This window comes from Eulemur rufifrons, chromosome 10 (assembly GCF_041146395.1).
Source record: "Eulemur rufifrons isolate Redbay chromosome 10, OSU_ERuf_1, whole genome shotgun sequence".
Classification (NCBI taxonomy): domain Eukaryota; kingdom Metazoa; phylum Chordata; class Mammalia; order Primates; family Lemuridae; genus Eulemur; species Eulemur rufifrons.
In genome coordinates this window covers 30,867,936-30,882,933 of record NC_090992.1, presented here as the reverse complement: position 1 = coordinate 30,882,933, position 14,998 = coordinate 30,867,936, and the positions used below count along the sequence as shown (strand labels likewise).

Here is a 14,998-nt window from a genome sequence, read left to right as displayed (position 1 = left end):
GACGACTGAGGAGCACAGTGCCATGGGGCAAAGGAAGGGGTCCCTAACTCTAGATGTGGGGTAGGGTTCCAGCAACTTCCCAGAGGATTTGAGCAGGACCTTGGAGGAGGAGTGAGTCCATTAGGAGAAGAGGGTGCGGTGGGGAGAGCATTCCTGGAGAGTGGACCAGTGCGTGCAAAGGCGTGGGATTGAGCACGGGCATGGGGTGTTCTGGAGAAGGGAGAAGGCTGTGTTAGAGGAGTCGGTGAGGGTCAGAGTGAGCGGGCTTTACTAAGGAAATGGGGAAGGTTTTAGTGATGCGTCTTGCTGGTTCCTGTGTGGGGCACAGACTGGAGAAGAGTAATGCCAGAGGCTGGAACATCTGCAAGGGATGAGGCCATGGGGCTGGACAGAGGGGCCACCCCCCGGGCACTTACAGGACAGGTGCAAGGGGGGCCCTTATTAAGACTTCTTTCCACCCTCCATTCTGGGCAGGCCCCTTGGGTCCAGTGATGATGATGGTGATGACGATGGTGGTGGTGGTAACAGCTGCTTTCTATTTAGTGCCTCGGTGGCTGGGCGGGTAGCAGGTTCTCTACATATCTTATTTCTAATTCTCAGTGCGACCTTGAGAGAAAGCTATTTTACAGATGTGGATATCCAGGCTCAAGAGGGAGAAGTGACCTGTCCAGGGGTAGGGTCAAAATGGGACTGCGTCTGACTCCAGTGGCTGTCTCTTCACTGCACTGGGTGGTCAGGCCCACGCCCACTCACTCTGGAACACCCTGATCATGGTGCCCTGCTTGGGGTTTGGAGGTCAGGCGTGCAGGCTGGGGAGCCAGACTGGATGGGATGGGTTGTGACTCTGCCGCTGCCACGTGGGCTGGAGCGAGTCATTGCTCATCTCTGGGCCGCCATTTCTCCATTTGTGAGATGAAGGCAAGTCTAGAGTCTCCTTTATAGGGTTGTTGGGAGCACAAGGCAGGGCGCATTCATACTAAGGGCTCAGTCCATGTTAGGTTTCATGCAGCTGCTGCTCCGGGCTGGAAAAGATGTTCTTGCCGTGGGCGGAGCTTGAGAAGCAGGCTGCTGGGGTGTCACGGGGGCCAGGACAGCTGAAGCCTGCAGGAAAGCCTGTGGCCACTGTAGGCCTCCCTGTGGGCGTGAATCGCCTCTTTCCCCCCTGCCTCCCTCTGTCTCCTCCCTGATTTGCTCTCGGGGAGACCAGGAAGTCCCAGCCGGTCCCGCTTCCCAGGGTGGGTGGGATAGCGGTTGCCTTTTCCTTTTGCTCTGAAGTTTTACTCGCCTTCTGGGTCCCAAGAGACCAGCAGCCTGACTCTTAGAATTGCTGCCATCGATGTGTTCTCCTGAATTTGGTGGCTGCCTTTAAAGCCCCTTTGGGCTTTCCATGAGCCGGAGACCAACATTAAAGTGTCTGAAGAGTGGAAGAGAGGACCCGGCCTGCCTTGGGTTGTCTGCTGTGCTCTGGGAGGAAACTGCGGCTGCCAGGTGCGGACGGGAGCCTGGAGGGGACACTGCTGCACCCAAAGCCGATCCTTCTTTCCTTCTTCTTCTGATGTGACTTTTGCTGCTGTTGTGAAAAAGAAAAAAAAAAAATGCTTATTGTAAAAATAAAAAGTAACAAACAAGAAATAAAATGTGAAAGTACCTGCCCATATAACCCCTCCCGTGCACATACACACACCTCCCCGCCCCCCTGCGTTCTGCCCCATTCCCACATTCCAGAGGGAACCGCTGGTGACAGCTGCTCCTTCTAGAATTCTAGGATTATTTGGATAAATATGTATGTGTGTATAGATGCACAGGTATACATGCAATTCTTTGTCTTAAAGGAATTATACAATATGTATTATTTTGTATCTTGCTGCTTTATTCACCAACAAATTGGCATCCTGAAAAAGCAGGTCATTAACCTTTTGTGTGGTTTAGGGGCCTAACAAGTCCTTCCTATAAAACTCTATACTTCGCCTGTTTTTGTTCTTTCTGTAAATTAAATCATACAGTGATACGGAAATGAAAAGGACTAAGAATAGTCAAAATATTGAGAAACCTGACATCAGACATAGCAACGATGAGCATGAATGGACTGCAGTTTCACGCAACGGCGTGGGTGCATCTCAGAAACACAATGGTAAGCAAAGGAAGGCAGATAAACACAAGTATGTTCGCTGACTCGAGGAAAGACTTCACATAAAAGTCAGAGTAGCAATAACTTGGGAAGTGGGAAGGGTTTGTGAAGTGAAGTGCATATAAAATGCTTCTAGGGTAACTGGAAAAATTACTTAAAAAAAAAAATGAATTGAGCACTTATTCTATACTTCAATTTTTCATGTTGGTTTATGTGTTTTTAAGAAACCTATAACCAAAGCACAAATATTATAATCTCTTCTCCAAAACAGAATGCACAGTCATATATTTATATACATATGCACATGTAGAGATATAAACACTGAATCTAGCAGTTATGAAAATGCTACCTATAAGATTCACATCTCATTCACAAATAGGCTGAAAATCCTTTACATGCTCAAAAGTAGGCAAACAAAATAAACACACAAAAGGGTGCAAAAATACTTGGGAGGACTCTACGTTGCTTCACATTTGGTATTAGTAGGAATAAAAGAAAATTTCCAAGTGCTTCTAATTTTTAAATCTTTTTTTTTAAAAGGCAGATGAAACAAATTCTGCAAAGAAGCTAAAACGGTGTCATATGGGGCGTATCTACCTCAGAAGTACACATTTTAGATAAATGAATTCAGCTTCAGGAAAAATGGATTTATGATAAATTTGCCAGTTTCCTTTTAAAATGACTTGTATAAAGATGACTTTAAAATTCTATTCATTTTTTTTAGAGATGGGGTCTTGCTATGTTGCCTAGGCTGGAGTGCAAAAGCTATTCACAGGTACCATCACATCACACTTCCAGCCCCAGAACACCTTGCCTTAAGCACTCCTCCCGCCTCCGCCTCCCAAGTAGCTGGGACTACCGGTGGGCGCATGGCACTGCACTCACCTGGATCTCTTTTTAACATTCCCATTTATGAACCACTGCATGCCAGGCTCTGTGCTAAGTGCTTTCTGTGCATTATCTTATTTTAACCTCACAATCAACCTTTGAAATATATACTAAGGCAGGCCTGGGCCTTTTTCACCCTCATGGAATGGGTGGATACAGAGGTAAAAGTTAAAATAGTCTAAAGCAAGATTTTAAAAATTCCCATTAGTATATAACTCATTTCTAACTTCCACTGACCTCAAGTTCAGCTTCCAAAGGATTAAGAAAACAGAAATCTAGAAATAAGCCCAAGACATTTGGAAAATTGACCCGTTTTAATTATTTAAAAACAAAAAACACAACACAACATCAAATTTCCTTTGCCATCTACAATGCAGTTATAGCCAAACATTCTAAGACACCCCAAACAGAAGCCGGGAATTACAATGAGACGCCGAAGACACATGAAGGTGAATGCTGAAGATCAGAGTTGCAGCCGCGGGCCAGTCTTCCACTCAAACACACTCCAATACTTTTCATCTCAGTTTGTGAAAGAAAGTGTTTTACAGGAAGTTCTTTAAAATAATTTCATCCCAGGCACCAGGTTTCTTCAATGATACACAGCTCCATGAAATTTGTGTTTCCAGCTGATTGACAGGAATAAAAAGGAATTTTTATTTTTGTCTTTTGTTTTGCTGGCGTGCAGAAGTAAACCCATCAGTCAGATTCCTTTTAATAAATGAGGAAAAGGAGAGGGAAAAAAAAAAGATCTGGGCTGTGCTGGTGCTGGTTTCTACTCGTCTTTCTGAGGGTGTGACTTCCAAAGAGTTAAATCACACTTAGGTCACTACAATGATTAGTACTAGTCATCTTTTGTTTTTTTAGATGATGAAAACGAAAATACCCAATGGACATAAAAATGGTCAAGATGCTTTTTACTGCAGGTCAATTTTTCCCCCCAAAAAAGGTACAAAATGAACAGATAATTGGGATGGCAACTCCATTGGACATTCCAATTCACTCATCCGCTCATCCCCCGTACAGGTAAGGGGAACAGGCATTAGGTTTTATTAGTCATGTTTTAGTAGTAATCAGATGTGTTAATGGCAGCTTATCTGAGGTCCGTCGATCCTTTGAATATGTATAGGAAAGCATGGCTGTCGGTCTCTGCTCACATCTGAACACATTCGGCTACCACGGAAACTACAGGGGAGGAAAAATATATGTATTCCAAGATTTACTGGGATTTTCAAGTGCCCTTTCTTCCATAGAGCCCCCGCGTGGTGATGATGTGCTAGGGGCTGCTGTGTTTTCCGGCATGAGCCCCCATCCTCTGAGGGTCCTGAGAAGGGTAGTGGATTGGTCCTGGAGCCCTCATGAAAGGAGGGGGTGGTCCCATTGGGTGGAACATGTGCGGTCCAAAACCTGCAGAAGAGAGAGAACAAATTTGCTAGGCTTGTAGTTCCCTGACAACCTTTCAAACCTCTGAACCTCTAACGTCAAAACCGCCTACATGTAAATCAAGGTTGACATGGGGCTTAAGCAAATGTCAGTTCACAAGACTTGTTCAGGGACATCCACCTGTGTTATTTCCTTGGTTTTAGAGACCTTTCCCCTAAGTCCAAAATCTCCACGGGACTCAAGGTATCTGCTAGGATGTCATCGGAGCCTCTGCTATGGATCAAACACGCCAAATCATACTACACAGGATTGAGTCAGCACTTGGGAGGTGAGGAAGAAATCAGGCTGATGGCAAGACTCTGTCATCATTAACCCCAATGCTTACTGATATCAGAACGGAGGGTGTTCAGAAGCCAGACCCTTCAGAAACCAGTATGGGCTCTCTGCCTCAGCACTGGCTACCTGTGATGCCCTTACTGTTCACACTGTCCCTGACACTCTCTAGAGCAATGATATACAAAGTCCCAGTCTGCAACCTGTTTATTACTGGCCACTGACAAGATAAAGAGCTTGAGCCAAAAGGTAACTCAATTACACCACCAAGCACATTGTTTAGTTTGTCTGACAGTTTTCTTGTAACAAGACTTTCTTAATGAAGGAAGTAGTTCATTGCTTTACATTTAGGCACAAGCTTTGTGTCCTGTGGCAGACAGGTGATAAATACTTTGTGAAATGACACCTGCTCACAGCCCGCACTCTGAGCAGCACTGCTCTAGGGCTGCAGTCCCCAACTCCCGGGCCGCAGACCAGTGGAGCAGCTGCAAATACAGATTATCATTAGCAGAGAGGTTTGACTGCACGATAAATGTAACATGCTCAAATCATCCCGAAATCACGACCAACACCCCCCAATCTGGGGAAAAACTGCCTTCCATGAAACCAGTGCCTGGTGCCCACAAGGTTGGGGACCGCTGCCGTAGGGCACTGGTAAGGATTTAGTTTAGAATAGGGAACGAATTGGTGATAGACACCGTGATCCAATAACTCCCACTCTGATTACACATTACACTCAGACCTCTAGAAAACTGGCACTTTCCTCTCCTTGGCAGGCCAGGAACAAAATGAAATATCAGAATCCCAACAGATCAGCTTTACTTGTAGACTTCCACAGGGCAAACTCAGAGGATTTAGATGGGATAGACATGATGGTGATGTGTGAGACAGGCCTTTCACAAGCACTTCTCTGGGCTAAAAAGGAAGAGGGACGTTACCTGGGGGTGGGGGCGGGGCAATACCAGGGGGTGGCGGCAGGGCAATGTTCACCACAGCCGGAGGACCACTTGGGGGTAAGTTGAAGTAGTTGGCAGAGGCTTCTTCTTCCGCTGCAGGAGGAGGAGGAAGAGCTGGAGGAGAGAATATAGCCAACACTTAGAGAAAACAATTGTGCAACATCGTTTCTACCACCTTCAAATCCTCAGAGGCCCTGCTGGGAGAATGGAGCAGCTGCGGGAGCCAGATCTGAGTCCTGTTTTCTAAAAGAGGAACATCAAGGCAGACTGAGCTTCTGAAGTCAGCACGAAGTTTGCACTCACCTCCCGGCAATCCTGGAACGGGCTCTAGCTTGATCCCAGAGTCTGTGGTTCCGTCCTTCTCTTTTTCTTTTCCTCTAGCAGCTTGGGATCTGGGAGACACATGCGCACAGGCTGTCAGCACTTTGTCCCACCTCATCTCACACCTCTGCTTCTCCAGATCCCCAGTCAAGTGGAGCTCCTTCACTCCCGCCTCCTCTTCAGCATACTCTCGCCTCATAAATGCCACAGTACGCAGTAGATAAGAGCAAAGATTTTGACACCAGAAAGACCTGGGTTCAAAACTTGCTACAACTGTTATAAGGACTAGAAGAGGCGACACATCCATGCTTAGCACAGCGCTTGGCACACAGGGAGCTCTCCACTGCTGTTGGCCATCTCCTCCCTGGTTCCAAGCAAGAAACATGTTCGCCCTTTGCCCTGCGCATTTTACCTGTGTCTCTCTTATGCAATCATCACTTTCAAGCTTAAAATAGCTATTCTGCGTTTTGTCTTCTCCACTAGGCAGTCAGCCTCTAAGGGAAGAATCTAGGTCTAATTCATTTATAAACCTTCAAATCTACCTTTCATGCTTTGGCATTATATTAATACGTGGCCTATAATAGCTGGTCACAAAAACATGAACCTTCAAAGAAGCAGATTATTACACGAAACCCCTGAATACATTTTATTTATTTATTTTTTTTGTTACAGAGTCTCGTTCTGTTGCCCAGGCTAGAGTGCTGTGGCATCAGCCTAGCTCACAGCAACCTCAAACTCCTGAGCTCAAGCAATCCTCCTGCCTCAGCCTCCCGAGTAGCTGGGACTATAGGCATGTGCCACCATGCCCGGCTAATTTTTCTATTTTTAGTAGAGATAGGGTCTCGCTCTTGCTCAGGCTGGCTGGTCTCGAACTTCTTGACCTCAAGCGATCCTCCCACCTCAGCCTTCCTGAGTGCTAGGATTACAAGCGCAAATCACCATACCCAGCCCTTGAATACATTTTCAAAGTAGGACTTTCCCAACATCCACAGGAATCAAGTATCAAACAGAGAATGATTTTTTAAAGAGCTCTTCAAAGATCCTATTGATTTAAGCCTGTTTACCAAGAGCTAACTAGTCTCCAGACAAGGAGTTTCTTAAATATCTCAATAGAGTTATTTTAAAATGGTCTAATTCTCACCTTCCCCATTTCACATTGAGTCTGCGGCCATTGACAATCAACTTGTTAAAGGACTTCTCAGCAGCCACTTCTGCAGCCTGTCTTGTGGCAAACTGGATGAAAGCACACTGCTGTCTCTGCACAACAGTGATCGTCCGGATCTCTCCAAACTGGTAGAAATGATTTCTGAAGGGATATAGGCAGAGTAAGACGGGAATTAGCAATATAGACATGCCCGGGAGACTGAAAATGGATTAACCCCTTCACTGACTCACCACTAGGCAGGTGGGCCCCATGGCTATCTGCCTAACTACCTACAGGTATTTCCCACCCCGTATCTTGTCCTATGCGGGGTGCTGCTTTTGAGAGAAGGAAAGAAAAATAATGAGCAAATAAAGATTCTCGAACATCTTAGGGTTTTTCCCATGCAGGAAAGGGGGCTCCAATAGGTTTCTTAAGGACGCTAAGCCCTAAACCCTAGATAAGGGGCTGGCAAACTACAGCTCTCAAGGCCCATGAGACAAGAATGTTTAAAAAATGTTTTAAAGGCTGTTAAAAAAGAAGAAGAAGAAGAAAATGTGACAGAGACTGTATGTGGCCAACATGCCTAAAATATTCACTATTTAGCCTTTTATAGAAAAAGTCTGCCGATCCCTGGGGACTGTCGAGCTCACTTAGACAGGGTTTCATGGGGACAGGCTAGCAAGGGCAGGTTGTAAGCTTACAGGAGTTTCTTCTCCACTTTATCTCTTTGGAAGAGGTAAATTCCACTACTATCTGCCCAGATGTCTCATCTAGCCAAGCATAATACAAGCCAAAAATAATACAAATTTGTCAAATACCAGTCTCTTTAAAAAGCCAACAATTTAAACCATTAGAGTTTTATAATCACAAAGTTCTCCCCTCCCTTACATAATTAATCATACTTGGACATGTGCTGTACTTTAAAAATTCTAATTGGTGATTAGGTCACATAGAATCCCATGCAGTTGTTACCATGCGCAAGGAGGGATAATCATTCTTGATGAACACTGGTACTGGGGCAACACAAAGGACAATTTTATAAAAATTCTGGTCAGCATGATACCAACTACAGAGTGGCTAAACAAAAATGTACTTTGTACAGAATTATCATGCTTGCCTATGTTTGTGCAAATAAATTATTCCAGGGCAGGTAAAAAAGCAAAAAGAACTCTTAAAAATTACACCCACAAACCTTAAATCTGTCTCTGTAATGGTATCACCCAATCCACCAACATATAGTGTGGTGATAGTCTTATCCTCTGGCGGGTCCAGACGTGGCATGGTGGAAGCCCGCTTTAGAAGCTTATCAGCTACAGGGTCATTGATTCCATAATATCGGTCTTTAATATTCTGATCAGCAAGGGGGTCATCTGGATCTGTAGGCTTCTCATGTCTATGATTCAAGAAAAAGCAATGCATAAAGGTGACACAAAAGGAAAAAATGCTGGTATCTTCCAAAAGTAGCTACATATTAAGAAAAGTCCCAAATACATACCCTGAAATGCCTTTTGAACTAGAAACCACAGCCGCACCAAAATATAATTAAAAACAGAACTAATATCAAGGGATTTACTGTATCACACTAGGACTTCCCAGCCTCCTAAGAGCCATTAGGCCATTTAGGGTGTCTAACTTTCCTTATAAAGAAACACTTTTGGCATGATCAACCCCAAAACAAAAGAGGACACGTGGTTACCCCTGTCTAGGTCAATGGTTCTTAACATATTTGAGGTCTTGCATTCCACTGAGAATCTGATTAAAGCTATGGACCCAACCCCAGAAAAAGGGGATACATTATTTTTTGGGGGGTGGAATAGGGTTAACCAATCCCAAATTAAGAACTCCTAATCCAGATGCTTGGCAGTCTTAACTGAAACACACTCACAAACTCTTTATAAGTCTGGTCTTACTCTGACTTTAACTATATACTGAGAGTGAAGCCATTTATATACCATGTCGGTGAGGACTTACGTCTCAGGTAGAAACTTTTAGGGTCAGCATCTATACTATATGGCATAGCAATTAGTTTCCCAAGGCTCAGCTATAAGCAAAAACTATGATTTAATCAAGCTCTTCTAAATTTAAGAGTTCTACAGTATGAGATACACCACACTAGTTGTATGAGCTTTAGATTTTAAAGCAGAAATAGTATAAGCTAGCACCTCCCGTGTCTTAGAAGACCAATCATCTGAAAGCAAATGCTGAAAATGAGGCTCAGCTCTTACCTGTACGGACACTCCTCTCCTCTCTTGCACTCTCCTTTCACCCAGAAGGAGCAAATGTGGGGCCGATTCCTTTTGTAGTAGGGTGTGGTCCGGGCCAGTTTGAGCAGCATGTCACTGGTAGATGTGGCTTTCCCCAGCATGCCAACTGGCCGCGTCCCATCAGAGTTAGAAATCTACACAGGGATGACAAATTCAAAAGATAAATAATATACACTGTGTCAATTCATTAGGGTTTTTACCAAAAAAGTGGCAGCATACCTCTCTCTCCATGTTCTGTGTATAGTACTCTTTGTTGACGTCTGACTTTGGCATGTCATCTTTAAAAGACAATCCTGCATCACGAACCTGGATGGGCAGGCCTAGTACCAAGGAAAGGCGGAAAAAACCCTCAGATATATTTAAAGACATATCCATACTGAATATGCACACAGAACGCATCACCCTTCCCTTCTCCACTTTCCTACTTGGTACCAGAGACTTTATTATATTTTTATTCAAACTCTTTAGCGCCATCAGGCTAACCAGGCTATACAGATGCTAGGAAATTATCCCAATTCCTGAGCTGTCATGAAATTTGATGAAATGAACGCTTTGGAAAATCTTTTAGATGAGCAAACTTTGATGGTAGTCAGATTTTAACCTGTAAATTAATAAAGTATCTAGTTTTTATTACAACACAATTTATTTAAAATAAATGTAAAAAGTAGTTTATTTTTGGGCTGGTCCTACAGATCCTCTGGATAGTCATAGTAAGGGTCACTGTATTCCAGGACCAGAACGCCTCCTTAACAAACATATAAATAACATCATATAATATGAAGCAAGGACTCTGACTAGCAGAGTAACTCTGATGTACTTAACATATATAAACTCATACATTTTACTTTTCCCTTTTATTTTATAGTACAGTAGAAACTGTTGTTGGTAAATTGTTTTTCTCAAAGGAAAAAAAAGTCACCTACAGTTTAAAAAAAAAAAAATCACTCCCAAAAGCAGTTACTCTGAAATAGCCATAACACAATACATTAGTCCTAACAATGTAGTTGAGACAAAAGTCTAAAGCACAGGCCGGGCATGGTGGCTCACGCCTGTAATCCTAGCACTCTGGGAGGCTGAGGTGGGAGGATCACTTGAGGTCAGGAGTTCAAGACCAGTCTGAGCAAGAGCAAGACCCCGTCTCTACTGAAAAAATAGAAAGAAATGATTTGGACACCTAAAAATATATATAGAAAAAAATTAGCCAGGCATGGTGGCACATGCCTGTAGTATCAGCTACTCGGGAGGCTGAGGCAGAAGGAATGATTGAGCCCAGGAGTTTGAGGTTGCTGTGAGCTTGATGCCACGGCACTCTAGCCCGGGCAACAGAGGGAGACTCTGTCTCAAAAAAAAAAAAAAAAAGTCTAAAGCACAATTAGCCTATGAGCTTTTGGTTGGGACTGTGGAAAAAAAGCTTTGGATCAAGAAAGAAGACCAAGGCAAATAAACTACCTATCATAGAATCAATGCCTTTTACCTCATCTTGACTAGAGATGGAGGTTTAGGCCAGTTGTGATTAATTCTCAACTTTCCAGTAAGTTCCTATTATTATTCAGAAGGACACTAGACTGGTCTAATTACGGTTCTCTTCCTGAGAAAAACAGACCACAGCAGACATTCCAAAGTGGAATCAGAATAAGAGAGACGGTGAGAAATAGGAGACAAAAAGACTGGGGTGTTGTTTAAGGCACCTGCACACTTCCAGATCTATTGGACAGGATGAGCATACCATACTCTAGGTCTAAGAGGCAGGTCTGACAGACATTCTTCAATTTACTGCAGGTTTGGCATACTTCAGTCTTCTTGAACCGCATGCGGACTCCAGGACACCAGCGAAACACTGTGAATGGCCTGGCACAGATCTGGAACACAAAGCAAGAGCCACCGATTGTTAATGTCCTGATCTGGACAATCAGTCTAGGAGATCTAGCAACAATGGGGGATTCAAGAAAGGATCCCTGAACCCAGGGCTTAGAAGAGCCTTTGGCAATCATCTAGTCTAAACACCACCTGATGTTTCAATCCTATTTTTAGCACCCTTTCCCAGTAGTTAAAAAATTCACATAGTACAGAAGTGAACTATTCAAAAAGTCACAGTTCCCCTCACCCTAGAGATAAGCGCCATTACTAACCTGAACCTTGATCTTTTTGGGGGCGGAGTGACTAATGTCATACAATCCTCTGAGAATCTTTTTTTCCCTGAGATAGAGTCTCTCTCTGTTGCCCTGGGTAGAGTGCACTAGCATCATCATAGCTCACTGTAACCTCAAAGTCTTGGGCTCCAGTGATTGTCCTGCCTCAGCCTCCTGAGTAGCTGGGTCTACAGGCACGCACTATGATGCAGGACTAATTTTTCTATTTTTAGTAGAGACAAGGTCTCTCTCTTGCTCAGGCTGGTCTCAAACTCCTGAGCTCAAGCAGTCCTCCCGCCTTGGCCTCCCAGAGTGCCAGGATTATAGGCGTGAGCCACCGTGCCCAGCCTCTCTGAGAATCTTATGATAGCTATGACCTTCCTCCTCGCTAAAATGCTCATGTGCATAGTCACACAACACTTGGTATACAAATTTATTCAATGCCCTTCCGTGGACACCATAAGAATCCCTACATTAGAAGATTCACTTTCTTATTTCCCACACTAAATAGTTACCAGCCAGTGAATGCATCAATGATATATGAAAGTTGTATAGCACTGATTTTTATCAGAGGACCTCAAAACTTAGCAAGCTGAAGGCCAATTTGGTAGAGAAAAGGAAAATAAATGAAATCATTACTCTTTGACAGACATACTTACTTTGCATTCCTTCCCATATTTTTCTTTGGTCTGAAATAGGAAAAAATAGAAAAGAACTAGAGTTACAGAAAGGAAAAATCAGATGCCTACTCTTTTCCTAAATATAATCCAAGAAATGTACCTGGAGATCTCTGGCATCCTAAAGAGAAAAAAACCAAAAAACAAACAAAAACAACCCAACCTTTTTGGGGAGGGAGGTGGGGATACAATATACTCTAACAACATACTATGAGTTATAATATCTCATGAGTCTGTGGATCTAATACCAAGTGTCTTTCCATGGCCACAACTCTTAGGTTTATTTCTGGCTCCCAGGTTGGCCCCCAAGAACTAAAATTCTTAATAGTTCACACAGTTTTTTAAATCAGGGGGGATACAGCCATGGCCAGCCCATTTTACAAAGTTTAGTCAGCAGATAATCACTACAGACTTGCCTTGTGTTGATACCTTGTATATAGCAAATGTTTTGTTCCCACAAGCTATTCAAACATCTTGAATAATATTAACATATCAATACCTCTGAGACTGATCACAATTATAGAGTCCTAACCCAATTATTATTAACTGCTGCCAATTTTATCCTTATTTATAAGGATGAGGGTACCTAACACTGAAGAGACATGGTCCATTGGCCAAAAGACATGGGCCCAGGAGTCAGGAAACCTACTTTTTAGTCCTGGTTTTTCTCCTACCTTGCTGAGATCCCTGGAGTCATAATATCTGAATTTAAATCCCAGCTCCACCCTTTCCTTACTGTAGGAAAAGACATAAACTCTCTCAGCCTCTGGTCAACAGACCTACTTTCTAGGTAAATGCTTAACAAATATTAGCTTCCATTATGACTCCTACATTACAGAATTGTTGCTGAATTCCTAAGCGAGAGAATAAGCATGACAGTCCTTTGCAAATCGTCCAGCGCTCGGGGTTAGAAAAAGAGCATCATTTCTTCTGCTCGTCTAAGAGAAACAGGCAGCGTCCAAATGCCACAACATTGACAGAACATGAACAATAACTCCCGTTTCACATGCGATCACTTACCATTCGGATATATGGATTTTCTCCAAGACACGTCTGGCACAGAATGGGGAAGTCCTAGTGCAAATGAGAAATGTGACCACCATGCTCCCAAGACCCCGCCACCTCAGTCACACAAGTGGGGGCGGCGGTGGGGGGAGGGGCGGGGAGCGAGGATGGGGCACAAGACAGGGCAGGAACCTCAGGTCTAGCACGGCCCGGTCGCGGGAGGGGGCGCTGTCTGCACTTCCGGCAGGCGGCGGGAGAAAAGAAAACCAGCTCGAATAGGTTGAACGGGGTAAGGATGGAAAGGAGGCTGGTCCCGGCACCCTGGCTAAGCCCCCTCCCTCCATGCCCGCAGGAGATCGCCCTCCGGCCTCCTGCTCCGGCCCAGCTAGGCCACGGCGCGGGCGCCTCCACGAATTCCTTCGGCCGCGCGGTAGCCCGGGTGCTGCCTGCCCGCATGGTGCCCGGCTTCGCCGCCTCCTCCGTCCTCCTCCAGCAGGCACACTCACCGCATCCTCCCAGTTCTGCCTGTTGTAGGTGTTGGAACCCAGAGAGGTCGCCATCTTGGGAGCGTCGGGAGGCAGCGGTAGCTTCCGAGTTGGGAGAGAAGACCGCCACAATCCCGTCAAGCCCCGAGGCTGGCGTCGGGCCTGTCGACGTCTTATTTAGGCGTCTAGCGCCTCTTCCGGGGCGGGGTCTTGCGTCATGACGTCACCTGCTCTTGGAATTTCCTTGTTTAACAATTGGGGTCTTGGTACACTACACTCTGATGCTTCTTTTCAGTTTATGCCCAATTGGAAGGAAGGGCCACAAGTACGGTTGATTTATTTAAGAATTAGGCGGAAGGCCGGGCGCGGTGGCTCACGCCTGTAATCCTAGCACTCTGGGAGGCCGAGGCGGGCGGATCGCTGGAGCTCAGGAGTTCCAGATCAGCCTGAGCAAGAGCGAGACCCCGTCTCTACTAAAAATAGAAAGAAATTATATGGACAGCTAAAAGTATATATGGAAAAAATTAGCCGGGCATGGTGGCGCATGCCTGCAGTCCCAGCTAATCAGGAGCCTGAAGCAGGAGGATCGCTTGAGCCCAGGAGTTTGAGGTTGCTGTGAGCTAGGCAGACGCCACGGCACTCTAGACTCTAGACGGCAACAAAGTGAGACTCTGTATGTATATGTATGTGTAAATAAAGGTTTAGTTGACAAGAGCAGTTTTGACCAAGCGGTAGGACTGACAGCCTAACTGGAATGGGTTCAGGTGAGAATGAAAGGAGGAACTGGAAGATAAGGAGTTTTGCTGTAAAAGTAGAAAAATGGAGTGGCAGCTGAGGATGGGTGTGAGGTGAATTTCTTTTTTAAGGTGAGAGAAATAACATGGCTGCTGGAAAGAGGAAAGGGAAAATTGCTGACGTGATATCTGTAAAGAGTTAAGAGGATGAGATTGAGTGTTAAGAGGTGGGGCTGCTACTCTGGAGGCTGAGGCAGGAGGATCGCTGAAGGCCTGGAGTTCAAGACCAGCCTGGGCAACATAGCCAGACCCCATTAAAAAAAATTAGCTGGGCATGCTGGTGCACCTCTGTAGCCCCAGCTACTTGGGAGGCTGAAGCAGGAGGCTCGCTCTTGAGCCTACGAGTTTGAGGCTACAGTAAGCTATGATTGCATCACTGTACTCCAGCCTGGGTGACACATTGAGACCTTGTTTCTAAATAAATAAGAAAAAAAAAAGGTATGGGTGGCATTAGATAGGAGCATGAATAATTTATCTACAATAACAGGAGGAAA

At 44.8% G+C, this 14,998-nt stretch overlaps 1 protein-coding gene across 1 annotated transcript; it reads right to left on the bottom strand.

Annotated features, from left to right (window-relative positions):
* Positions 1 to 3,313: 3,313 nt before the first annotated feature.
* Positions 3,314 to 13,862, bottom strand: RBM22 (RNA binding motif protein 22). The gene is made up of 11 exons (XM_069484366.1): positions 13,732 to 13,862; positions 13,241 to 13,294; positions 12,203 to 12,232; positions 11,141 to 11,273; positions 9,634 to 9,734; positions 9,376 to 9,548; positions 8,343 to 8,543; positions 7,148 to 7,312; positions 5,989 to 6,077; positions 5,668 to 5,799; positions 3,314 to 4,420 (listed from the first exon to the last, which is right to left on the bottom strand). Exons 1-11 carry the CDS (start codon positions 13,783 to 13,785, stop codon positions 4,290 to 4,292), a joined length of 1,263 nt encoding a protein of 420 aa, XP_069340467.1. The 5' UTR covers positions 13,786 to 13,862; the 3' UTR covers positions 3,314 to 4,289.
* Between the last annotated feature and the right edge of the window lie 1,136 nt (positions 13,863 to 14,998).

Excerpts from the sequence above, each read along its gene's own strand:
- RBM22 (XM_069484366.1), bottom strand. The coding sequence starts at position 13,785 with ATGGCGACCTCTCTGGGTTCCAACACCTACAACAGGCAGAACTGGGAG. Across the intron at positions 12,233-13,240 it reads AAAATCCATATATCCGAATG|ACCAAAGAAAAATATGGGAA; the intron begins GTAAGTGATCGC and ends TTCCTATTTCAG. Across the intron at positions 8,544-9,375 it reads GGAGAGGAGTGTCCGTACAG|ACATGAGAAGCCTACAGATC; the intron begins GTAAGAGCTGAG and ends CTTGAATCATAG.